The sequence below is a fragment of the Hesperophylax consimilis genome, chromosome 8 (assembly GCF_061612785.1).
Source record: "Hesperophylax consimilis isolate HC1 chromosome 8, BYU_Hcon_1.0, whole genome shotgun sequence".
Taxonomy (NCBI): domain Eukaryota; kingdom Metazoa; phylum Arthropoda; class Insecta; order Trichoptera; family Limnephilidae; genus Hesperophylax; species Hesperophylax consimilis.
In genome coordinates, this window is record NC_142843.1 from 35,096,808 (window position 1) to 35,122,845 (window position 26,038).

At 33.4% G+C, this 26,038-nt stretch overlaps 1 protein-coding gene across 2 annotated transcripts in view; it reads left to right on the forward strand.

Moving 5' to 3' along the window:
- Window positions 1-21,456, forward strand: part of LOC149421930 (uncharacterized) — a 50,808-nt gene extending 29,352 nt beyond the window's left edge. The window contains exons 3-6 of one of the 2 annotated variants that reach the window (XM_089634162.1): window positions 2,751-2,870; window positions 8,251-8,437; window positions 14,300-14,539; window positions 15,830-21,456. In XM_089634162.1, coding sequence (XP_089490288.1) covers window positions 2,751-2,870; window positions 8,251-8,437; window positions 14,300-14,539; window positions 15,830-16,245 — 963 coding nt within the window. In that variant the 3' untranslated portion in view covers window positions 16,246-21,456. The remainder of the gene's footprint in view (window positions 1-2,750; window positions 2,871-8,250; window positions 8,438-14,299; window positions 14,540-15,829) is intronic. The other variant, XM_089634163.1, reaches the window with a different exon arrangement.
- Window positions 21,457-26,038: the final 4,582 nt, after the last annotated feature.

A 26,038-nucleotide genomic window follows, 5' to 3' on the forward strand; every position in this document is an offset into this window, starting at 1 on the left:
TAAGCACTATAGGGGGGCAGGGGGGTCTTTGCTTTGCTTATTTTTGATGACATGGGGGGGTGAGGGGGTCGAGATAGTGATTACTTCAGTACTGCTCAGCAGTAGTTATTTTTTTTTACACATTGGCAACCCACACATTGTCTATGCTTGAAAACCGAATACATATTCGGGGATTCCCACAAATAATTAATATGTTTAGGTACTCGCTTAAAAAACAGAATACATTAACAGAAAAATGCATATAGGTACCAATTTTTATGTAAGCAAGGGAGGGGGGGGGTAAGAGCTTTGCTTACTTTTGGTGACAAGGGGGAAGAGGGGGTAAATAATTGTAATAAATCTGCTTACATAATGCTTGAACGGCCCCTAATACAATATCAAGGAAAAATATTCACGAAAATGTACTTATTTATAAGTAGGTACTTTATCGCTTGTCTGAATTCTTATTAATTCCAATTTTGAAACTGACAAATAAAATAATTTTCTGTTGAAAAATTACATTATAGGTAGGTACTTTATTGCTCGTCTGAATTCTTGACACAAACAGTTCCAAATTTTGAAAATAACTCCTAATTCTAAACAAATCCGAGGTCATTGAGCTATAGTTAGAATCACTCACAGACAGACCCGCAACCGAAATTAGTATGTTTAATGATTCTACTCTAAATCTAATGGCAAGGAAGATGCTAAGGGACATAGGTAGGTCTTCATCCAGCAATGACTGATCTTTAAAAGTATCGAACTTTAGGCCAACTTTGAAGAGCAGTATGGAAAGGCTTCACGTGCAGTATAACAACGCCTACTGCATGTTTGGCCTTCCCAGATACTGCAGTGCTTCCAACTTGCTAATTGTTTTTGCAGTCTTCGTGTATGTTATTCCGTGTGGGACAGTCGGGGGCTTTTAGAATCATTGAATAGTAGCTTTGTTTAAGAGACACGCAACTTCGGAAATGTCCTCATTATAAAATGCAATGATTTCAATACCTTTGCTGACTAAGTCCTCCATTACGATAAAAGCAACATTTTCTGCTTACTGTGGTGGTAGTAGGAGATATTGTCAAGTCACCACTTTGTGATGTGCGGAAACAGACTCAACTCCCCACATTTCAGAATAAAATATTTTTATTTTTTTACATTAACTCCACACAGGAGGCCGTAAGGAAAATAATTTCCCTCATGGCCTATGTCATCTCTGGGGATGCTGTTTGGAGGGTCTTTTTGAGGAGAGGAAGGAGTGAACATGGGTCTTGAAGAAACCCATATTGTTTTTTGTTTTGTTTTTTAATCTTTATTTAGATGTACGCAAATTTTTTCATACATCTAGTAGGAAAATATAAAAAATACAAAAAATAACATTTTAAGAGAAAAAGATAAATACACAAAATTATATTATATAAGATATCTAGGTGACTAAAATAATATTGGTGAGTATGTTCAACAATCAAAAATTATTTTTTACATATAAAGCACATGTCCTACGAAAAGTGCTAAGGCTTGTGGCTTCCTTTATGACATTTGGTAGGTTATTATGAAGTTTTTGCCCTTTATAAAACGCGCTGTTTTGTGTGCATGAAAGTTTAGTTTTGGGAAGCCTAAAATCTCTGCGTCTTCTCGTAGGATAATTGTGAACATTTTCATGGTACATAACATTTCTTTGCAGATAATTTGGGAGCATATTATTTTGAAGCTTATACATCATTGTTAACGTATTATATATTATATACTTATGTTGTTTGGTTGTCATCATATTTAAATTTTGTAACATAATTTTAACTCTAGTAAAAATGTTGCATTTTAAAATCATCCTCATCCCCCTATTTTGTATAACCTGGAGTTTATTATTTTGGGCTTCGTTACATAAGAATAAAACACTAGAACAATAATTTAAATGCGGAGTAACAATAGAATTGTAGGAAACACAGAGGTCGGCAAATCATTGCACATTCGAGCTGTTGAACTCAAGATAGAGTCGTAGAAGCTACCCGTTCTCATGTGAAAAATGTCAAACGTGTACATATATTAGGCTTGAATCAACAGCGCTAGTTCCACGGAGCATCTTGCATTGTAATGCCGGTAGAACAAGGACAGCATACCTATGTGACACTTGTGCTCTAAAGATTGCAAAATGCTTGTTAAGATAGGGGAATCTGTCAAACAAACCACAATGAGTCAAGAGTTTTTTCAGTCGTTTTGGGGCTCCAGACCTGATGTGGCTGCCAAATTTAACGATGGTGCGCACTTGCGATTTGTCAGCAGTCGTGTAATATCTTCAGTTTCTGCGGGCTCTGCACAGTAACTTGACTATGGCTTCGATGGAGTCCCTTTGCCTGAGCTGGTCACTTAGATTTACACCAAGCATATCAATGGAAGACATGTTGGGAAGATTGTTTCCGTCGAAGGAGACTTATTAGCCTAAATGCATTTTACAGTATTGCAAATAAATAAATTGCTAATTGGACGGAGAATGACATTGAGAAAATGTTGAAATCTCATTTCTTCAAATCAACAGGAAATATTTATTTTATGAAGAAAATGCTTTTTTTAACGATTGTGAAATTCATCACTGACCTACATATTATAATTACATGTACACGATTTGTGGAAATGTAAATCAATATTTTCAAATATGTATATTTTTCCGAACAAAATATCTGCGTATAATTTATACAAGGTCACCAGTATGTTGCCCATTTTACGGCTTTAAATAAACTATTAAATTTGATTATTTAACATGTTTTATTTCTTTCTAGAATCCATTTGAAGTCCTCAGGGATGAGCCGGTTTCAAAATGGCGGCTAAGAAGAAAGTCCGAAAAGATGTCCAATGCTGTTGGAAAAAATAAAACAGTTGACGATTGCACCCTTCAAGTTGTAAGTTTATCAAGATAATTCATCTCCAAATCTCTTACTTCACAGGAGCGAACTTTGAATATTATAAAACTGGAAAAGGTGATGTTTAGAGCTAGTTTTGTATGCTATACTAGGTGTATGGGAGTAAAGTGAAGTCACTTCGGGACGTGATTCTACATAATAAGATTATGTTATTACATTCTATCAACTTTTGGCGGCAATCACGCATTCAGATGGACATATACGAAAAATTGAAATTCCATGACATTACAGCAGTTAATATACGCAATAAATGTTGGTCTCATCCAATCAGGATTTGACCCGGTCCGTAAAGTTGTCGACTCCAGTTCATTTATAGGAAGGTTTAATTCTCAGTAAAACCAATAATTATTTATTTTATTTTTTAAAAACATTTGAAAATAGATGTATTAAACTAAAAAAAAAAAAATGTTTTTTTTTTCCGTTTTGAATTCTGTTGATTTTTATTTAAAATATTTTTTCCGTAGAAGTTTTTTTTTTACACATAAACAATGAAACAGTTTTACCTGAAAACTACATAAAAATGTTGAAATTTTGATAAAAGTTATTTATATTTTTTACTTGTACTATCATGTAGAATCACTACACTTACTACAAGTTACTATACTTTACGGACACCTTGTACAATGTTATTTTTATGTTAATTAACTACAGAAAAACTTCCAAGTTTACTCCAGTCAAGTAATTGATTTGCAGATATTATAGTTTTTTACTTAGGGCATGTATTTCGCTGGTCAGTGCAACTGAAATATTATACAGTAAAACTATGGAATTCTCATATAGGAAACTTTTTTCGGGTTTCTGGCAATACCTTATAACTACTCGAGGGATGGGTGTGTGTATATATATTTTCCATATTATTTAATTAATATCGTTCCTCAAAATATTAACACACTTCAGGCGGGTATCTTTTGCGCCGGCGGATTGCTGGCGACGGACGAAAATAAAGGTCCCGCGCGAATTATTTTAATTTGTTTTAAATCACTATATTTTCGAATTTCTACATACTAACTCAGCATACCCAAGCTATAAAATGGCTAACCGAAAAATTACTTATTTCGTTAATCTTCAAACGCATGGCTTATCAAGATATACACGAAAGACTCGAATATAAATATAAAATGAAGAATTGTATTGTGATTTGATAATTATGTACATATAGTTGGGACCTTTAGAAAGAGATTGGCATATAATATTCATACAAAAATATTGGATAATTTATTCTTTTCTGCCATTGAAATGAAGCAGGCGCAAAAGGTAAAAATACCCTTCCCGTCCTTAAGCAACAATCGACCGAACGGGTAGAAATACCTTTCCCATACGAAGTTTGTTAATATGGAAAAATATGAACGCTGCTTACTGCGGTATAAATCCAATGAATCTACCGTCTATCACATATTTTTAGCTTTTATAAATGGCACATTATGGCAAGCGATTGCCAAAAATGTTTTTGCAAACTTGCCATAATATGTTAAAAATCGTTTGAGTGGTTAAAAGAATTTTCCTCTACCGTACTATATTACAACTAAAGGACTGTGTGTTTCTGTTAATATTACTTACTACTGAACAAAATTGTCCTCATGGAGACATTAAAAATAATTTAACCTTGAATATCCTTTTAAAGCAGAGACTAAATAAAATTGTCCTTTGAAAGTTTCACGGCTAAAGTAAATACCAAAGCTCAATGGCCAGCATATTTACAAGGATTGTGCAAGGTCCTGATGCCAACTGGTTTATGCTTTTTACTGTCATTTCCTTCTGAAATATTGGGGATTTTGTTTTTGCTTAAACATGCTGTTGCAAATTAGTCGCCAATATAAAAATTATACTCCCACATCAACAAAATGTATGTTTTTAAAACAGGTTTGTAAAAATAAATAATGATTTAATATACATAATTTGTAATGAGTCATTCAAACAATTTTTTTTTCCACCTGTGTTTTACATATTCGCAAAACCTGTTTTAAAAATTGATTGTTGCTGCTTGAACTTCTCCAATATTATTTCTATAAGTTAATTAAAACTTTAGCTATGTTTTATGTGATAATACTAGTGGATTTCTTTGCTAATGATAATGTCTTTCTCAGGCGTCTCCGACGTTTTCCACCATTCACTACTGTGTACCACAATGTTACTGTTAAAAAACTACATTACATTTCGACTTTAATTCGATTCTGTATCTCATTCCCGTGCAGTGATATTGCGTTAAGTATTCCTCGGGCGTCCCCGACTTCTTCATACATTCAATCTAGTCTCTAACCACTCCTGACACTAATAAGAACAAATGTTAAAATTGTCCGCGATATCAGTCGACTACTTTTTGAGTTTTGTATTTTTGAAGGCTGCATTTTTATATATTAACCTGTTAACCGGGGAATTCCGTTTTGAATTACGCAGCATATAACGGGCGCGAACTCCTTCACTAGGACGTATCAGTACGTCACGCCCGGAGGTCGTAATTTCATATTATTATTTTTTTTCATTTATGCATTATAAAAATGAAAACATCGGATTAAAAAAATAGAATATTTACAAACAATTATAAAGATTACAAAAAATATAAAAAAGGTTGTAATTACAGAATACTGAATAAAAGCACACAGATAAAAGAGAAACATTGAGTTTAAAAAATTAAAATATGTTTAAATTAAAAACTCAATTTCCGTGTGATATGCTCGGAAATATAACGTCCCGCTCGTTCCAGGGCGCAACATATATTTCAAGGACGTATTCATACGTTCTACCCGTACCCGATACTGTTTACGTTTGACGTATTTATACGTCCCGCCCGGTTAACAGGTTAAGATGTACCTGTACTATATCACCTTTCTATACTTTTTCTTTACAAGATCAGTCATCAGGTGGAATGCCCTCCAAGCAGTGGCGGCCGGTGGTCAAAATATGTGGGGGTTCACCGGATTACAACATTAAGTCATAAAATAAATTAAATAAAGGTACATACCTATTTATAAAGAAGTTCTATTCTCTGTTCCTTTTGTTTAGCGAAGACCTCTATCATTGCTAAACACTGATAGTGCGTTCAGTCTGTCTTGGCTCAACGTATTTAAAAAAGATTTTATTATTTTTAACGTTGAGAAACATCTTTAGCTTTCAACTGAGGTCATTCCAAAGATCATGAATGGTGCACAAAAGTTTTAGTAATTTCACAGTCTCGGGAAAGTCTTCTAATAAACAAGTACTATAAAAAAGTTGTAAAATTGATAAAGCGCCATTAGCTTTTGAAAAATCGTCGCGGGCGTAAATTGCACAGAGTTCGCCTTTTACTGAACTTTATTTAGGAAGTCATACGTTTTAAGCGTCACATTGAAATCATGTTCTGGGAAATTTGACCTGTATCGATTTTTATTAAATAGCTCATTATGGTGTTTAACTTAGGCACGGTAGCCTGAATCCAATTGCATTCTGATGTTAACTTTTCCTAAAACCTTTAAGCTCAAAACTTTTTGTAAATGTAAATGACAAGAATTATGTTTTTTGATTTTTTCAGAAAGGTGAGTTACATCAGTAACACCGCTGATTGTCCAAACTGAATCAATATCGTAAATTAAACACGGAAAACAAAATAAACTATTCAATTGATCACATGCACAGAGCTACGAAGCTTTGTTATACATTGTTTTGTTAAATGATCGAGTAAACTTCTTCGATCCAGATTTGCACTCTTGTTTTATTATCAGTTCAGGTTTTAGGTGGACCGGCATTTTTTATTATCACTTTGTTTTCAAAACTCGACCTATTGTTCTTAATGTATTACACATTCAAACTCATTCTTAATTTATACGTTGAACAAACACAAAAGTAATCATAAATTAGTACAACCTGCAATTGATATGCCTTATTAATAATTGATATACAAGATCGATATAACCTGCAATTAAACTTCAAAACTTTCGCAGAGAAAGAAAAGTTTTTAATTCAACAGACAATGCCCAGCAACGGCGAGTACTGACTAAACCGATAATAAGAAATCTGACCATCACTCATCTCTTAATGACATGTTTTATCCTGTATGCTTGTATCGAAGAAGCGGAACATTCGCTGAAAAATAGCAGATGGTAATTGATATACGATATTGACAATAATATCAAACATACGCGTTTTAGTTTAACTTTCTACTGAATAAACCGTTCCTTCTGATGTGGTGGTAAAACCCCAAACGCCGTCCTCGATAAGGTATTATTTGCAAAGAATAGTATGAACTGGTATGTACCCACGCTTTCGACTGTTCCACAGAATTTGCGACAAAGCAGTTAAATTTTGGATCGCAATCGAAAACGAACTGCTACAAACATAGGCACAAGTCAAAGTCGGTCTGCAAGTTAAGCGCGCTTAATAAGTAGGTACCTTTTGTATGAGATATTATAACCGAACCGAGTTTCGTATTGTGATTAGCCATGTCGGAAATCTTGTTGGTTGTTCGGCGCTCGGGAGCACATATTAGCTGGCTGCCACTGCCTCCAAGTGGTTTTTAATTTGTTTAATTTCAAATTGATGTTAAACTTCACAATGGCTGAAAAGCGTGTAACGCATTTAAGAATCTAAAAATAACCCTTTTTGTATCTACTATTTGTCATTCAACTAAACCAGCTATGACTAAAACACAATTAATGCTAATTGTCACCTTTAGTATGTGTTTTTAATGATAAGATTATTTAAGTACAGGAAGCTATTAAAGTAATCTTTCAGAATAATCATTAGTTAGTACAAATTGTAGCTATAATAGGTATCTTTTACTGAAATGAGGAAGCTTAAAAAATTATAATTTTGTTTTCTGAAACCATGAACACACCTAAAATAAAACCACACGTTGCAGGAATTCAAGATAAAATTGCTGTCATAATTTTGTTTTTAAATACCATACTCTCAAAGCTGAAAATTACCCAATTTCGATCTTTGCATAAGTGCCGTGGCCGTTGTGAATTTTGTCCAACTGCCATAGTTATTGCTGTGAACTTTTTCCCAACTGCCATATTAATAGTTGTGAATTTTGTCCAACTGCCATAGTCATAGTTGTGAATTTTGTCCAACTGCCATAGTTATAGCTGTGAACTTTTTCCCAACTGCCATAGTAATAGTTGTGAATTTTGTCCAACTGCCATAGTCATAGTTGTGAATGTTGTCCAACTGCCATAGTCATAGCTGTGAACTATGCCTATGGCAGTTGGACTATGTCCAATTGTGATATTTTTCCAAGCACCATGAGTATCACAACCGTGAACTTTTTCCAACTACATACCGTGTATTATTATAGCTGCAAACGATTTCCGACAGTCATAATTTCAGCTAAGAACATTATCACAAAAATTCTGAATTTAGTTGAACTTTTCTTTTGTGTCTGTAGTTCTACTTAGACTCGAAGCGAGGCAGCAGCTTGGGCGGGGCGGCCGTGACGGTCTCTCCGTGCGCCCCCGGGCTGGTCCTGGGCCCCTTGGAGATGCTTCCCCAGCCCATTCGTGTGCAATGGTGGCCCCCTAAGCCCCCCAAGCGGACAGATAACTTGAGGCTGGTGGTCACCGCTGTCAATGCAGGTAAAACCATCATTATAATGCATATTAATTTGATCGTTCGATTGATTGACTTTGGTTCTTAAACTTTACAATGCTGGCCATTTCAATGAAATCTATCCCATCAAACGGCACATTTGACAAAATGGCATGTCTTGAGTAACTTTTCTGTTGTTTCTTTTGTGAATTTAATTTGTTTAGATTTCTCAGTTTTGTAAGATTTGTGCAAAAAATAAACTTTTTTTTTTAAATGTGCACCTGTCTTTTTTATATTATAATGTTATGTTCTTCAATAATTGCAAATTTAATTATTATTATAAACTATATGTTTATCCTGATAAGAAACCATTGGGTTCGAATAATGTCTACGATGTATACAAAGTAATTTATTTTCATTAAATTATAGTTTTTGTTTAAGTTTTATGTAATTTTGTTCTGTTAATTTCATAACGCAAGTAGGAAATCTATAATTTTATTGGTTGTATGTTGTATTTTTGGCATAAATTATAAAATTCAACTGTTGGTTTCCCAAGGATTAATGAAAAAGTGGGTGTGTCAAGCCTACGCAAGACAGAAGTGAAACTTCTAGTATTCCTCTCTCTCTATTTTCATTTCATCATCTCTATTTTCTCTCTTAGGTTAGTTTGAAAATTAGAGGTTAAATAATTCAACGACGAAGCATGGATTTGCTTTTTCTAATATTTTCTTATAGATGAATGACGTTCGATTAATGTATAGTTCCAAAAATTTTCAATTTATTCACAAGTATACAATATTACATAAATAACAATATTACAATTAAAAATTACAAAGAAATTACAATGACAATTTACCAATCATGTGCCATTTTCATTGTCAATTTCATGAATATCATTTCCTAATGTCGTGATAATTGGGTTATGGTAACTAAAGTGCGATATATAAATTCGCAGTACACGTAGAATTTGGAACGATTTTCCGTTTTTTTGATGGAACTGGAGCAGGTGTTATAGCTTCAGCTACCGCAGATTGCCGAAGTTTTTGACGGTCTCTGTATGCTTTACAACGTTCTGCTGCCGTTTTAGCTTGAGGTTTGGGAGGCTTTAATTCTTTTTTCCGCTGTCTGTACCGCCTGTTGGCCATTGCTTTGATTGTAACGACATTCCTACATCATATTTCACTGTTAATATAATCTCGCCAATATATTAAACAATCCTATTCCAACAATACTACTATATTGTGAAATATTTATCAACTCTTATAGGTTATATTTACCTTATGTTAATGTCATCACTGTGTGAATCAGACTCTCCTCTTCTTTGGTGATTCTCAGGGGATATTTCCTCTTGTGCCACTGATGTGTTCATCACCTCTATCTCGTCACTACTCATTTTTAACACTGAAATTCTGTACCAAACCGTATGAACCACAATCAATTACGTATTTCACTCGTATTACACTCACGACGCAGTATACTAACCAAGCAGCTGATGCTTGGCGTGGCGCAGTTCGCTGGTGTCTGAGAGAGAGGAAAGAAGAGAAGAGAGAGAACGTTCGTGAGCGGCTCCCCCACCTCAACAAGCGCATATGGTGAGAGAGGGACAGTGAACGGTGAGCGGTGGTGGGGGTACCCGCATTTTCGTGTCGATCCTGACTCGGTTTTACTCCGTCCCCGAATAATTAATCCATTACGCGCCTAAAGAAGTTTCACTTCAAAAATAAATAATTAATGTTCTTTAGTGAAACTTCATGAATCACATATTTAACGACATTCATATATGTGATATTCGACATATCGACAAGGGAATAGCTGCAATGGATCACATAATATGTGACAGATAAGGTCTGAATCTTTAGCCAAACATAGCATTTTATGTGGGAGAAATACTAACTAATTGAAATTGAGTTCACATGGACGTTGCCCAAGTAAAAGTCAGAGTTTAGGCTATTGCAAAATATACAAAATTAGCCCCGAGGTTGAGAACTCTTGTTCACAAATAGATTTAGATTCTTCTATTTTGTAGTAAAAAAAGCAAACTTGTGACCTAACTATAATGAGGTTTAACTACTGCCGCTTGAATCAAATGGTTTTTTAATCAATAAAAATAAAATTATGTTTAGGTTCCCTGTATGAAACTATGTCAACTTCAATGTAATGAACATAGACCAGAGACTATGGAATAAGAGAGAACGAAAGTCTCTGATGAATGTAAGATGCGAATGAAGGGTGTGAAAGGCTAGTTCGCGTGTCAGTAGATTTCTTCCATTTTGACCGTCACCAGTTGTACTTTAAATATAATATACTTATTGTCTCGCAGTCTATAATTTATTGTACTTTTGTTTACAAAAACACATTCATAATGACGGTAGGATTTGAAGAAAGCCTTTATTTTATGGCCACCCCGCTCAGTGATTATGATTTATTTGATAAAGTGAACACCCTTTAAAATTATATAATTTTCGTTTCTCTTAAATTATTATTATTTTTTTTTTTTTATAGTTGTGAATGAGGAATACTTGGAACAGGTGGATGAGTTTGTGTATTTCGGAAGTATGTTTACGAGAGATGGGAAGGCTGACAGAGATATTGAAAGAAGGGTAAATGCAGGTAACTAACTCCATTAATGGAGGACTAAACGCAGTTGGTGCTAACAAAAAATTGTCCAAAGAAGCGAAGCTAGCAGTCCACAATTGAGTGCTGGTACCTACCCTGATGTACGGAAGTGAGGCATGGAACTGGCAGAGAAAGCATGACTGAATGCTGTGGAAATGAGATCCCTGGGGTGTATGTGTGGTAAAACCATGTATGATGTAAGTTTAATGAGTAAGATCAAGAAAGGGACGCTTAGATGGTTTGGGCATGTAGAGAGAATAAGCGGAGAAAGGGGTGTAAGGAGAATATATGATGCACATATGAATGGTAGCAGAAAGTAGGGGACGCCCGAGGAAGACATGGCACGACCAAGTGAATCAGATACTTGTGTCGGGCCATGTCAAGAGTCAAAATAATTGAAGAGTATGTATGAGCCGATGTATGAATGTGAATGAGGCAAGGAGTATGTGCCAAGACCGATTTGTTTGGCAGTCTGTCCTCTCTGCCTACCCCTGCGGAGAAACTGCGTGATGGTTAGTTAGTTAGTTAAATTATTTATTCAACATGTTATTTTCAAAACAAGTGTTTTTTTTTTGTGAAAAGAAAGAGTCCGAACTGCTCCCAACCGTCTGGAGCCAGTGAGACTATGGCATCCATAATTAGGGTATATTATGAGCCTTAATGTAGTGGGGAGGGGAAGGAGATGGGGAAAAGGAAGGTGGGAAAGTACCTGGCAAACACGGCTAAAGCCATTTCAAGCAATCTTTCAATTCTGAGAGTATCTTCCACTCTGGAACGTGCTGCAAATATAATATATATAATTTTAAATGAGTAAACTGTGAAATCACAAAAATTTACTTGCGCAGTTATTTGAACCCGCGACCTCTGGCTTGCTAGTCAATAGTTATTATTTTATTACAAATTCTTGAAGGTATGGCCTTGCGTGGACATAATGTGTATTATAAGCTTAAAGTGTGTACAATTTTTGCAACATAATATTATGAATACAAAATTCCAACTAACATTGAAGTAAACAATTTACGTTAAAACACAAAACAGATAATAATGATCTAAGATACACATTATAATGTGAATAACACTATATTTTGGCAACAAAACATGTTCTGTGATTTCTTTAGTCTAGTGTAGAGCTTGAAGTTTTATTATCAATGGAGTTAATATCCGTAAATTTTTATTACCACAGTAAAAGTTGTGACTGAAATAAGTGCCTTATCATAGAATAACAATGAATTATTTATTTTACGGCAAATCAATTGGTTTCTTTATTGCTCAACTGAAGTTATGATTTTATTTTTAAATAAGTGTGTAAGTTGGGTCTCCAGCGTCCAAACGTTTATACATTGTGTCAGGGCCATAACGTTGCCCCAATGTTTCATGTTTGCACAAATATTTGTTTCAATGTTTGTGATAATAATGTCGCTGGAGACCCGCCTCTACTATACTCGTAGAGGCGGGTCTCCAGCTACCTACTCCTGTTACCTACTTTACAATAATTATATGAAAAAATAGATCACTTTTGTTTTTATTTGAATGCCACCACATTGTACATAATATCTACCATGCTAGGTATAAAGAAGTAAAAAAAAAAAATTATTTCATTTTTTCAATCTCTGGGACAATATCTTCATATAATTAAAAAAAGTTTAAAAATATATTTCAACAAAAATTAGGCATTTCTTACTTCATCACCCAATAAGAGTAATCACAGTTTATAAATTTGATATCGCTCTTCTGACTAGTTGATGTTTTTGACTTGTACACTTTATGCTTAGCATCATAGATGATTCTCACTGTATTTATGAGCTTGTTGGAGTAATAAATGTATGATTTTTAATAACAGTGCAGTCATGGATTATTTTTAAAACCTGGCTTCTCCAACGTTTATTTGGGTATTTATAAACATTCTGTTTGTTGTTCTACGTGGTACCTGTATAAAACTCAATTATTCAGATTTAATTTTGACTACAAACCGAATATCAATTAAAGTGTCAAGAAAAATCTTTTCCCTAAAAGTGCATTTATGTATTTACTTTCATATTTATCAAAACAACATGTTTAGTGTGGATACTAAAATTATCTTATGGTAATTCTGCTTTTACCGAGCCCAGTTCACATTATTTATGTAAATAAACCTGTTTTCTCTATTTATAAATGGCGCCTCTAGTTTCTAACAAATTATAGTATCTACTGGTTGATTATATAAAATAATATGCATCCTACTTGCGTTTTCTCTCTGTCTTTGGAATGCAGTAGGAAACATTACCTTATAAAATTTACATCATTTCTATTTTTAATCAGTTCCTACCCGTAGATAAATATCAAATGGCTTCATGTAATGTTCTATTTTTGAAAGGGTTGAAGACAAATTAAACAAATTATTTGTGAACTGTCAGATGGGAAAACGGGGGGGAAATGTGAAAATGTGTAACTGACAAAATAGAAAAATAATTTAGAGATTTTATTTTTTATAGTGTTTAATAAAAGGCCATTACAATCTCATTACTATTTAAAAAAAAAAAAAAACCTTTGATTCAACCTAATGACAATCAGCAACAACTTTTGCATTTACGAATACGATAATATGCCAAAATCTTTTAATTTATTCACCATTTTGAAAACGGTAGTTGTGAACCAAATAAATATTCACAGTAGTCACCTCCTTGTAAACCATATTCACATAACAAACTATTATCTATTTGAAAGTCAATGTTGTTAAGCCACAAAAAAATATAGTGTTTTATTTTATTTGTTTTTAGTATATGATGCGTATACATATATATTTTTTTATTTGAAGATCACAATAGTGTATAGCCAAGATATCAACAACATTAATATTATTTTCCTATCACATTATTTTCCTTGTAATTTAGCAGCACTTAATGAGCAGTTCCAGAATAAATATAATTTTTTACCATGGTGATAGTAGGAGATTTTTAAAAATTGTCAGGTTATTCGTAACCCGGGAATGTTTGTCTTTCTTTAAAAAAAATTAAAAATGTCCGCTCAGTAGCTGAGTTGGCATCATGTCTGTGTCTCACCCACGCATCGCACGTTCAATTCCATGGCTGGCTAAGTCCTCCATCACAACACAAGCAATATTTTCCGCTTACTGTGGTGGTAGTAGGAGATTTTCAAATATTGTCAGGTTATTTGTACCCCGGGAATGTTTGTCTTTCTTTAAAGAAAATAAATAAATTAACCAACTGATATACCACAACATGTGCTAAAAATTCATTCCCACTGTTATTATCTGATGTTTTTCTTGTATTTCATCATGGCGTCTTCTTCTGCAGGTGAAGATTGCCTAACGAAGGACCAGGTGGTCTGTTTGCGCGTGGGCGAGGACCCTCTGCTCTGCGTGTCTGAGTCGCTGGTCTGCGATGGGGTGCGCCACTGCCCCGAGGGTGGGGCCGACGAAACCCAGGCTCTGTGCGACGTCCGCAAAGTATCCTGGGCCGAGGAGTTGGTCAAGCGAATAGCCTCCCGACATGGGGAGCTGCTGGGCCTGGATGATGTTCAGTTTGTACCTGAAGGTCGGTAGCTTGCCTCTTTAAATAATTTAAGGTTTCAACTGTCGGGCACACCTCTGAGCCACTCTGAGCCACAAAATGGCCATTCTTAACTACCTATATTAATTTCAGCTTTCCAAAAGTAATCACTGATCTTTACAGGGTTGTATACTAAGGACGGGTTGTTTCGAAGAATTTTAATAACTCTTCAAATTTAAGTTAATATTCAAGTTTTGTGAAAGATTTTTTCAAGTTCTTTATTATTTCAGTTCCGTCAAGCAACTAGCCTAATATAATAACAGAACTTGAATCAGACTTTCACAGATCCCAAAAATGAACATTGAAATTTTATGAATTGTTGAAATTCTCCAAAGCAACCGGTCCTAAAAAAATAAATTAAATTTGATGAAGAAAAAAAATACAACTAAATAATAATCAATATTGTGCGCAATGTGCCTGTGCCGTCTTGAGTTCTTCTACTATTTTTTTTTTAAATATCCACAAAATTTGTATTATTATTATTTCACAAAATGATCTTAATTGCAATTGTGATTGAATAAATAAGAAAATACGTATCTCAAAAAATATGATGAAATCGGGTGCAATGAGCCTAACAGAACGCGGACTTTGCACACTATTTTCACATTGTCAGGTGAAAATCTGAGTAGGGGAGTTCAATGTGTCTCCTAAAGACAGTACGGTACTGGATCGTGACAGTTTAGTACTAAATTGAAAGAATGGCAAGTACCTTACTTTTGCTTGCCACTTTAGAGATGTTTACAATGTGTCTATAAGTTTGTAATATTATTGGGAATAAAGGCCTAACTGTATCTTATCATCAACATTGTTGCCACATCCCCTAAAGCCCTAAATAGTTATTTTGTCTCCCTTCTTCTCACTGTCTTATGTTTAATAATTATGGATACATAAATAAGCTTCATGCTTGTTGTTATTGAAATTAGTTACTGTACAAAGTTGCATTTTAGCACACGGTACTGGCTTGATATAATATGTAAATACAAATAAATATTCATTTATATGCATAAAATACTATGAGAGCCAGCGCCACAGATGAAAATTTCCTGTGCATTTTAATAATACATATTGACCTGTCACAGCCTTTGAGGCTTACACTAGACATGTAACTGGTAGCATTGGATATTAACACTAGATTTCCCTGCATTATTTATACTGATATTGGAAATACCATGGTTATATAACATTTGCATTGCTAATGTCATTTAGTTTATATTCTACTAATGATACTAACCTGAGTGTCCTTTAACCAAGTATAGATTGCACCTAATATTAAAGAATTTCCAGATGTGACCGTGAATGTGTCTGTGGTCCCCAAGCGGGAGAAGAAGATCACGGCCCTGGAGGCTGCCCTGGCCCCCTACGGCCCCTGGGGGTACCTGCTGCTGGGGACCCTCATCTGCGCCATGATGATGGTTCTATTTGCCTTATGGGAGTGTTTCTGCCATCACATCAAGACGCCCCAAGCGCCCATGCCTCCTGACTGCGAAGCCCCCGCCGCTGTGGTGCTTGGCAGCCCCCAGAGGCCCCCTCGGCGAACTACCCAAGGCCGGGGGCCCCCGCCGCCTACTTACGAGGAGCTGGAGCAGCCCCCGCCCCCCTACAGCGTTCTGTTCCCCCGTGCCAACAAGACAAGCGCCATTACTGAAGAGGATCTGAGTGAAGCTACTACTTCTACCGCAGGAATATTGTAATCACAATGTGGACTTCATGTTATTATGTATTTGCATTGCTTTTAATTGACATATCAATATTATTTCTTTATCCTTTTTTTATTTCGTTGTGATGAACTACGATAAAAGAAAATTTTGTAATGTCTATGCAAAAAAAAGAGATAAAGTAATTGATTGATAAAATGACGTCGTCAATTCTGGTTGGTAGTGATTTAAAGAAACGATTGTGCATTGCTGACGCCCAGACGATAATAATTTGTCAGATTTTGATTGATATCGTCTGATTTAATATGCCATGTTCCTGGGCTTGTTCACCAAACTTCAAGTTCACGTGTTTATCTAGTGAATGCCCTCTGGAAAGGTGAACTGCGAACCGAACTATAGTTGTATGTTATATATTCTTGTTTACGCCACTGCTAATAGCAATAATGTTTTCCAAGCGTTTTAGTTAATGATAAAACAATCTTTGAAAACATTGCAATGAGTGTACGCCATTTGTGGTGCGGAGAGTCAAACAGGATTTTATCTTTATTTTACAATTATTTTTGTTCTGATAAATGTTATTATTTTATAATAATTCTAATAAAATAACTTTGTTTGAATACCTTAATAACTCTCATGAAGGTTCGGGTTGAACTGAAACCGGTTGGTTATAAATATATACAATAAAGTGGTATTCAAACAAAGTTATTTTATTTTAATTATTATAATTATGTATACCCACAAAGTGTTTGATACAAGTGAAAAATTGTTATTATTTTGCTGATGCTGTTGAAATGCTTCATAGGCAACTAGTTGTTGAAGTAGACGTATTTATAAACATAACTTACACGATTTTCTTAAGATTATGAGTCTGTACAGTAACCAAATACATAATGTGTTTTAGCCTCAGATTTAAAAGTTAATATAATGCACCAGATCGTGTAACATTTGGAATCGAGCCGCTAACAATAACAATCCTTATGTACATGGGCGATAAGGTTTAAATTCCCGCCTTACACCAGCCGCCTGTTTTGATTTATTTGCGAAGTTCAGACACAAATATTTAAATGTTTTACAATTATTTTCTAAAGAACTTATTTTTAAAATTATTCAATAAAACCATAACTGAAAGGGGGTAAGTAAGACATTTTGAAGTTTAAAGCAGTTTTAATAAGCCTGAAACATATTTTTTTCTGGGCTTATAAAAAGACTTGATTGTTTCAAAGGCCAAGATGTGTCCTACTCGCAGTATTTCAAATACATGATTTTGCGACTTCATGGTGTTTCTTCTTAAGTATAACAATGTATGCTTAAGTCTTTAAATATTCATCCCAACATATTGACAACAGACTTTGTCATCTTCATGTTTTGTTGATATAATGATACCTTTAAAATTTTCATAAAAATTAAAGGAAGTGTATTTGTAAACTTGAATCAACAATAATCAAAATCTGTCAGTAACCAGTCAAGATATTATACTTTTAGAATCTCGGAAGCTTTTACTCAAAAATATAAATAAATTCTAGAGAATACTTTTTACGTGTAAATATATTCTTTTTACAAAGAAATGTATTTATAAATTTGAAACAACAATAAATCTACAACTGTCAGTAACAGTCAAGATATTATCCATTTAGAATCTCGAAAGGTTTTACTCAAAAATATAAATTAATTCTAAAGAATACTTTTTACGTTCTTACAAATTTATTCAAATAATCGGATCCTTTTGGAACATTCTTATACATATATATTTTGATTCAACTTTAAATTTTGTTTGTGTTTGTTTCTTAAAGCTCAATTTTCACAAGTTTGCGGTAAATTACATTGTATTTATTTAAGAATACATAAATTATATTTAAATGTCTTCCTTATATAATAAATATGCAATAATGAAATCGACGCCGGAAAGGCATAAGGGCATAAGCCACAATTTATTAAAAAATGAGTTAATCATACAGTTTTGATTAGAATTTTTGTCCAATCAAAATTGTGTATTTAACTCATTTTTCACGAAATTGTCACTTACACCCTTTTGCCTTTCCGGTGTCGATATGTAACAGAATAATTTGCCATTTTTGCAAAAAATCACCTCAACTTTAATGCGCCATTATTTTATGGATGTCATAATTATTTAAATTTAACATCATTGCGCCGGCAATATCTGGGTGACGCCGTATCAAAATTTTTTTTTTGGGGAAAATTGTTAAATAAATTTGAACATTGTTCAGTAATTTGTTTTATGTGTTCTTTGTATACTTAATTCATTTTCGTTTAATTGCACAAAAATAATATTTAATTTATAGGGATTAAAATTTATACAGATTTTTTTAAATACCACCACTACTAGAGTGTCTTTTATGTATATATATACATTTACCATATTATTTATAATTAATATACCAATCCTCAAAATATTAATATGAAAACATATGAAACAGCTTACTACGGCTTAAATCCATTGAATCCACCTAGATTTCTCCGCTTATCCCATATTTTTAATTTCTATAAATCTCTCGAACCTTTTTTGCAAAATATACCAAAAAACCACTCCGGTGGTTAACAGATATTTTCGACGTAGTGAGATAATTTACTATAGTCATAAATTATGTTTAGTCGGTACGGAAATCTCATTTTAAAGAATGTCACTTGAAGTAGTATCATATGTGATCAATAATCTCATCATTACATCACTGAGTAAGTCTTCTGCAATATTTCTAATTTGCTATTTAAATGAGCGCTAAAAACTTTATGTAAATGTATGTTTTATTAAAAAAATATTTGTGTATATGTATAATAATTAACTGTATGACAAGCTTATCAGTGATAAGTCAATTAAAAATGCTAAAAAAATTATTGCCATAAATTTGCTGTTAGGTGTATTTTATGATGTTATTATATTGTTAGATCCAAGATTTATAATACATTTTTTCAATATTAGAATTTAATGCACAAAGATCTGTTTTGCAATGAATAGTAATTATGTATCAATCGTAACGTGGCAGTCTGGTGCAGGTGTGCCAATAATCTATAATCAGAATGCAATAATCATTGTTATTCAATATACATTTTATTGCAACAACTGCATATTCGCTAGAACTAAAATGTTTTATACCATAGTCTGGTGTTCATGCAATAAATGTAATCGATGGGTGCCTTGTAAAAAAAAATTCAACTGTATATGTGTAGAGTAAATATTTTTGTAGAACTCCATGACTTTTTTTTCTAATTTTAATTATTAAGATCTCATGTAAAAAAAAGGATAATTGTCAACAGCAGCTAATCTGTTGTCTTCTCCAGTCGCACAAAAGTAATAAATGCTAAAAAATACATATTTTTGCTTTAATGAAAAATATTTACATTAATTTAGCCTTAGTATTTGTTCATTCCAAATAAAATAAAAATTTTACTTCATTTAATTTAAATACATTAATTATATGAAATTTGTGTACTGTGTATAAATATTTTTAGAGTGTAAGCTATTCATTTTAGACCAAGAAAACATACTTTGTGGGTACTTATGTACTTGTTCAAACATTCCAAAGATGCCTTGTCAATCGTCCACTTATGTAATATTGTCAGTCCCTGTGAGAAGGTAACTATATAAAAATATTGAAATGGGTACCTACTTATTCAAACTTTTTTTCCTTATTTTTCTATTCATAATAATATCTGACAACTTTTCTATGGTATGAAAATAAAATAAATTTTCTTCCTGGCAATACCATGTACTTTTGTATTCATAATATAATATCGAATGTTGATTATCGTCATCTAAATAATATTTATGATTTAAAAGAATTCTGATTGACTTATATCAAATACCATAGAATATTAATAATACTTCCAACTCCATTAAAATATTGACAGTATTTACTTGTATTGACTGTCAACTCTGGCCGCTACAGGCCCTAGTGTTGCATGTTAAATTCCTTCCAGACAATTGGGGCAAATAATTGAATTTATATAGTGCTTAGTGGCAGCGGTAGGCTTATGACTGTTAATGAAAACCCTAATCTTACCAAAATAAAATCTATTTATCCTACAATCATTATTTAAAATCATGATGAAAGAGATAGGGGCCTTTTTGTCCCGGAGCTATGTATGCCAATATTTCAAAAGTCAAAAAGTGGAAACCCTAATAGCCGCTTTAATATTTTTTTTTGTATGAGAAAAAACAGTAAGATTGTATGTAAGTTATCTAATAATTTATGTTTTAAATTTTCGATTTCCATAATTTACATAAAATATTTCATATAAAATCCATTAAAATGTATGAAAGAAAACCAGCCTGCAGAACTCGTGCCACTAGGAGGCGCTAGTGTAGCGTACTGCCATCAGAATGTGTGGGAAACGTCAGAAGTTGGAGGGTATTATAACTATTCTACAGTATTGTCTAATATTATGCAAGTCACTCCCGTGAAGCCAGTTTGTTTACTTTTCAACTAGTCCTACTTTCAGACCACACTGGTATTATTCAATCATGGATATTATTATTTTAAGGAGCAACCTATTTATTCAACTCCACACCTGATGGATTTATTTTTATTTTTATGACCTTTAGTTTTAGATAATTCTAGTTACAAAACTTCCGAATGATTGTGTTCTTTGTCCTAAGATTTGAAAATTAAATTGAGTGATTTATTTTGGAGACTATATTTTTCTTAAAGGCCATGCTCAACTTCATTGATATTAATTTTAATTTTTCAACGTCATTATATTATAATAATAAGGGTAATCTTACAGAATTGCCCCAGTTTGTAAGCTTCCAATTGAAAATTTAAGTTGCAATTTAAATTTCCAAGGTTTGTTGCAATATCATTTGTAATTTAAATTATGTTTCTGATATAAACTTACAAATATGTAACCTTTAGGCTTTATTAATTCTATGGCTGGATGTCTTACTAGTATAAGTGCATTTTTATATATTTTGAGAAAAGTATTAAAATATGCTCTTATATTTTTGATTGCTTTCCTGCAAACTGTCTTCTTGTACTCATACCAACCTAACAGTTCACAAGCCCTCCCACCATAGAATTTTTATCCAGCCGTTGTGGCCTTAATTAAATAATGTGTATCAATTAATTTAATGTTGTAATGTCATCACGCATATTTTTAATAGAATCTTTTAATAAATAATGACTGATATAAAAAATCTTAGATATTGTAAATTTATCATAAACCTATATGTTAGAATGTCTTTAATTTAAGTAAAATTGTGTAAGTATTTTTGATACCTATTAAATTATTTTAAATGTGAAAAGTTTTTTCAATATATCTGAATGTATCCGAAAACTAAAAACTGTTTTTTAAACATAGTGTAAAATAACCATAGAAATTTTATTGTTAGAAATAAACATATAATTTTTTAAATATAAAATTTTTGAATGCAAACATGAAAAAATTGTAAAAACTGCTCACTCTACGTTTTTTCATCTAAACACTGAAGTAAAACATATTTTAAGTATTACTATCGCCTCACTTTATTTTTGTTTCATATAAAAATATTAAATAAAAAATTCATAATTTTTTCTCAAATTGCAATCAGAACATTTTGTTTCATAGAGGTGCACATTTTAATTCTTCTATAGTTATCTTCTAGATTTGAATATTAAGTGTAGTATTTTCTCTTTCTAACGCAATTTCTCACTATGACAGTAAGAGAGACACAACGATTTCTATGAGACCATATTATGAGCTGTTCACAAAATTAACTCAACAGGTAATAGCTGTTTATTCACTAAACCAAAGAAATTAGCCTCTCATGATGTACAGCATCTTTAAATAAGTGTACCCTCCCCGAGGTTCGTAGAAAACATATAAAGAAAACGGATGTCCCCAATTTACATAAGTCCTTCGAGTCCCGAGCCCCAGACAGGTCAATTACATTTATTAACAGTTCCATAAATAATAAATAGTATGCATTTTAGCGATTTTGTTGAACTAAAACACTCTTTTAAATGATTTGAATGTGCTTAAATTATCACACAGAAAGATTTTCACTGACTAAGGACGGGTTGTTTCGGAGAATTTGAACAATTCATCAAATTTCAACATTCATTTCCGGGTTATGTGAAAGTCCTATTCAAGTTCTGTTATTATATCATTATAGGTTAGTTGCTTGAAAAAACTGAAATTAAAACAGAACTTGAAAAAATCTCTCACAGAACTGGAAAATGAACGTTGAAATTTGATGAATTGTTCAAATTCTCCGAAACAACCTGTCCTTAGTATTTGTATATAAAATTCTAAATAATTTTATTTTTTATTTTTTTATTTTATTTTATTTTAAATGCACATTTACAGTTATACATAACCAATAATAAACATACATTTTATTTTAATTTATTAAGTAATAATAGCGTTTTTGAACTGGTGAATATTAAGTTGGAAAATATCTATATCAGGGGACAGGTAATTTAGTAACATAATCATTTTTCCGAGCGGCATTACTAATGGTAAGTTGGTTCTGCATTTTGGAACGACAAAGGTTCTGTGCCTGCGCGCTCTTGTATAATTGTCGGGGACATAAAACTCAAATTTTTCTATAATATCGGGAATACAGACGTTACCATTTAGAAGTTTATATGCTGTTATCAGCAAAGCAGTTTTCCTTCTATCGGTGAGGCTATTAATACCCAGCATGCCGGACAAAAAGGCTGATGGATATAACCAGGGATAATATCCGAAGTCTCTAAGATATAAATATCTCAGAAACTTCTTTTGTACTTTCTCTATCATTTGAGAGTAAGTTAAATCCATTGGTCCCCATATTACAGAACCACTTTCCAAAATGCTACGTACTAAACTATAGTATAGCACACGAATCGCGGCCGAGCTGCAAAAATGTCTGGAGTTGCTTAGCACAAATCCTAGCATTCTTAAAGCTTTGTTGCATATCGTTTCTATGTGGACGTGAAATGTTAAGTGCGTATCAAATGCGATTCCCAAATCTCTTGAAATAACAATGTGCTGAAGAGATGAATAAGACATTTTGTAGTTATAGTAAATCGTTTTGTTTGCCTTGGTGTAGCACATAATGGAGCATTTCTTAATATTAAACCCTAATTTATTGGTATGACTCCATTCGACGATAGAATTTATATCACTTTGTAGCTGCAAGCAATTTTCCAAAGATTTTATTAAAAGGAATAGTTTCATGTCATCCGCGAATAAGAGAAACTTGGAAAATTTTATGCAATGGTAAATGTCATTGATAAATAGCGAGAAAAGTAAGGGTCCAAGATTCGACCCCTGTGGAACTCCAGAGTTTGTGATGAAGTTGGAAGAGTGGAAAATACCATAAGTTACGTATTGTTGTCTATTTGAGAAATAACTTACAAATAGACATAGAAGTTTCGCTGAAAATCCAAATTGGTCGAGTTTATTTAGGAGAATAAGCGGATCTACTGAGTCAAAGGCTTTTGCGAAGTCATTGTATGATACATCTACTTGATTGTTACTATCAAGAGCTTGAGATATGTACTCCGTAAAAACCATTAGATTAGACACAGTAGATCTGCCAGACCTAAAACCGTGTTGCTGGTCAATTATAAAGGGTTCAACTTGGGTATAAATGCATTTATGAATTATTAGTTCAAACAACTTGGCTGGAGAGGATAGGATCGCCACTGGTCTATAATTAGAGACTGAAGCCTTATCACCAGTTTTATGTAACGGTGTAACTTTAGAGATTTTCCACAGGTCTGGGAATATTCCGGAGTTAAGTGAGAGATTATAAATATACGCGAGAGGTGTTAATAAGGGCTCAAAGCATCCCTTTAACACGAATGACGGAATAAGATCCGGTCCAAAAGAAGTTTTGGATTTTAATTTTTTAACAGCAGCGGTGATGTCAGTGTTTGTAATATTTTGAATATCAACATTCTGTGCTTTTGTTGGCGTATTTTTTCCAGGTATAAAAGATTTCAAGTCCGCAGCTTCCTTACTATAAGTTGATTTAAAATAGTCTGCAAATGCTTCTGGAATATCTGCTCCTGAGAAAGACTGATTATTCCAAGTAACATGGTCAACAAACCCGCCATCACTTCTTCTGGACGAGATATACTTCCAGAAAGATTTGGGATCGCATTTGATATTTTTTTCAATAGAATTAATATATTGCACATGTGCTAATCGAATACTGCGTTTTATTTTTGTTCTAAGTAGACAAAACATTTCCCGGTCACTCACCATTCCAGTTTTCTTCCATTTTTTGTAATGTTTGAATTTGAGTTTTATGTCGCTAACAATCTCACTAGAAAACCATTTAGGATATTTTCTACCATTCCTCGGAGTGCGCTTAATTTTGAAACACATATCAAAATATTTATAAATTATGGAATAGAAAAAGTGTGTCGCTAAATTAACATCATTTATGTCCTTCAAAGGTTGCCAGTCATGAGATTGTAAATGGCAATAAAGAGCTTTAAAATCGCCATGTTCGAAGTTCCATCCTCGCCTAACACTATTATCAATATTATTCCACAAGTTTCGTGTTTGACAATTGGTTGTGTTTTTGTTCGGCGAAATCTCTATACACAACGATGGATGATAAGCGTCTTCTTTAACTAGTGAGTATAAGGATTTATATACTTTTAAATCAATGTTGCTGATAACAATGTCCAGCGTGCTTCCCTTCACATTTGTAATAGAGTTGCTTTGTTCCATTTGGAAAAGATTCATGCATTTGATATTTATATTTTTTGATATTTGATATTCCAGAATTGCTTGCGGATTAAAAGCTTTCGGATTCCACTACGTAGTATCTACTAGAAGTCAGAAAGATTTATTTAAGTGCAGAAATTCTGGGACCAAGGTCCTAATCTGGTAGAGATGGAATCACAATTGAAATAATTACAAGACGAACTTATCGAACCGATACTCTTACTAACAAACAAATCCATTAAGGAAAGTAGATTTCCATCACAATTCGAAATAGGGACTATCACACCAATTTTTTAATCAGTTGATCATAAAGACATCAATAATTATAGACCAATTACAATTGTAAACACTATCTAAAATCTTAGAAACAAGAATCATAAATTACCTAGAGTCAAACAAACTATTACCACCGAACCAATTAGATTCAGAAAAAATGCAGGAACATACAATGCCATAACCTTATTAATTGAATATATTAAAAAAAACTTCTAGACTGACATAAAAATTGTATTGGTATATTCCTCGACCTTTCTAAAGCCTTCGACGCGATAAATCACTCACAAAAAAAAAACAGAAAATAAAGGGATTAATGATAATGGATTGACATATTTTTTAAAGATAAATGGAAAACAGAAAGAAAACGGTAAAAGTTAACAACGTAACCAGCGAGTTTATTCATGTCAAATTCGGGGTGCCTCAGGGAAGTATTCTGGATTCAAACTAACTAACTAACTAACCATCACGCCGTTTCCCCGCAGGGGTAGGCAGAGAGGACGGACCGCCAAACAACTCGGTCTTGGCACACACTCCTTGCCTCATTCACATTCATACATCGTCTCATACATACTCTTCTATTATTCTGACTCTTGACATGGCCCGACTCGAGTATCTGATTCACTTGATCGTGCCATGTCTTCCTCGGGCGTCCCCGACTTCTGCTACCATTCACATTTGCATCATATATCCTCCTTACACTCCTATCTTCGCTCATTCGCTCTACATGCCCAAACCATCTAAGCGTCCCTTTCTTAATCTTACTCATTACGCTTACATCAGCCTTGCACTCTTTGCGGATCTCCACATTCCTCACACGATCAAACATGGTTTTACCACACATACGCCTCAGGGATCTCATTTCAACAGCATTTAATCTACTTTCATCCTTTCT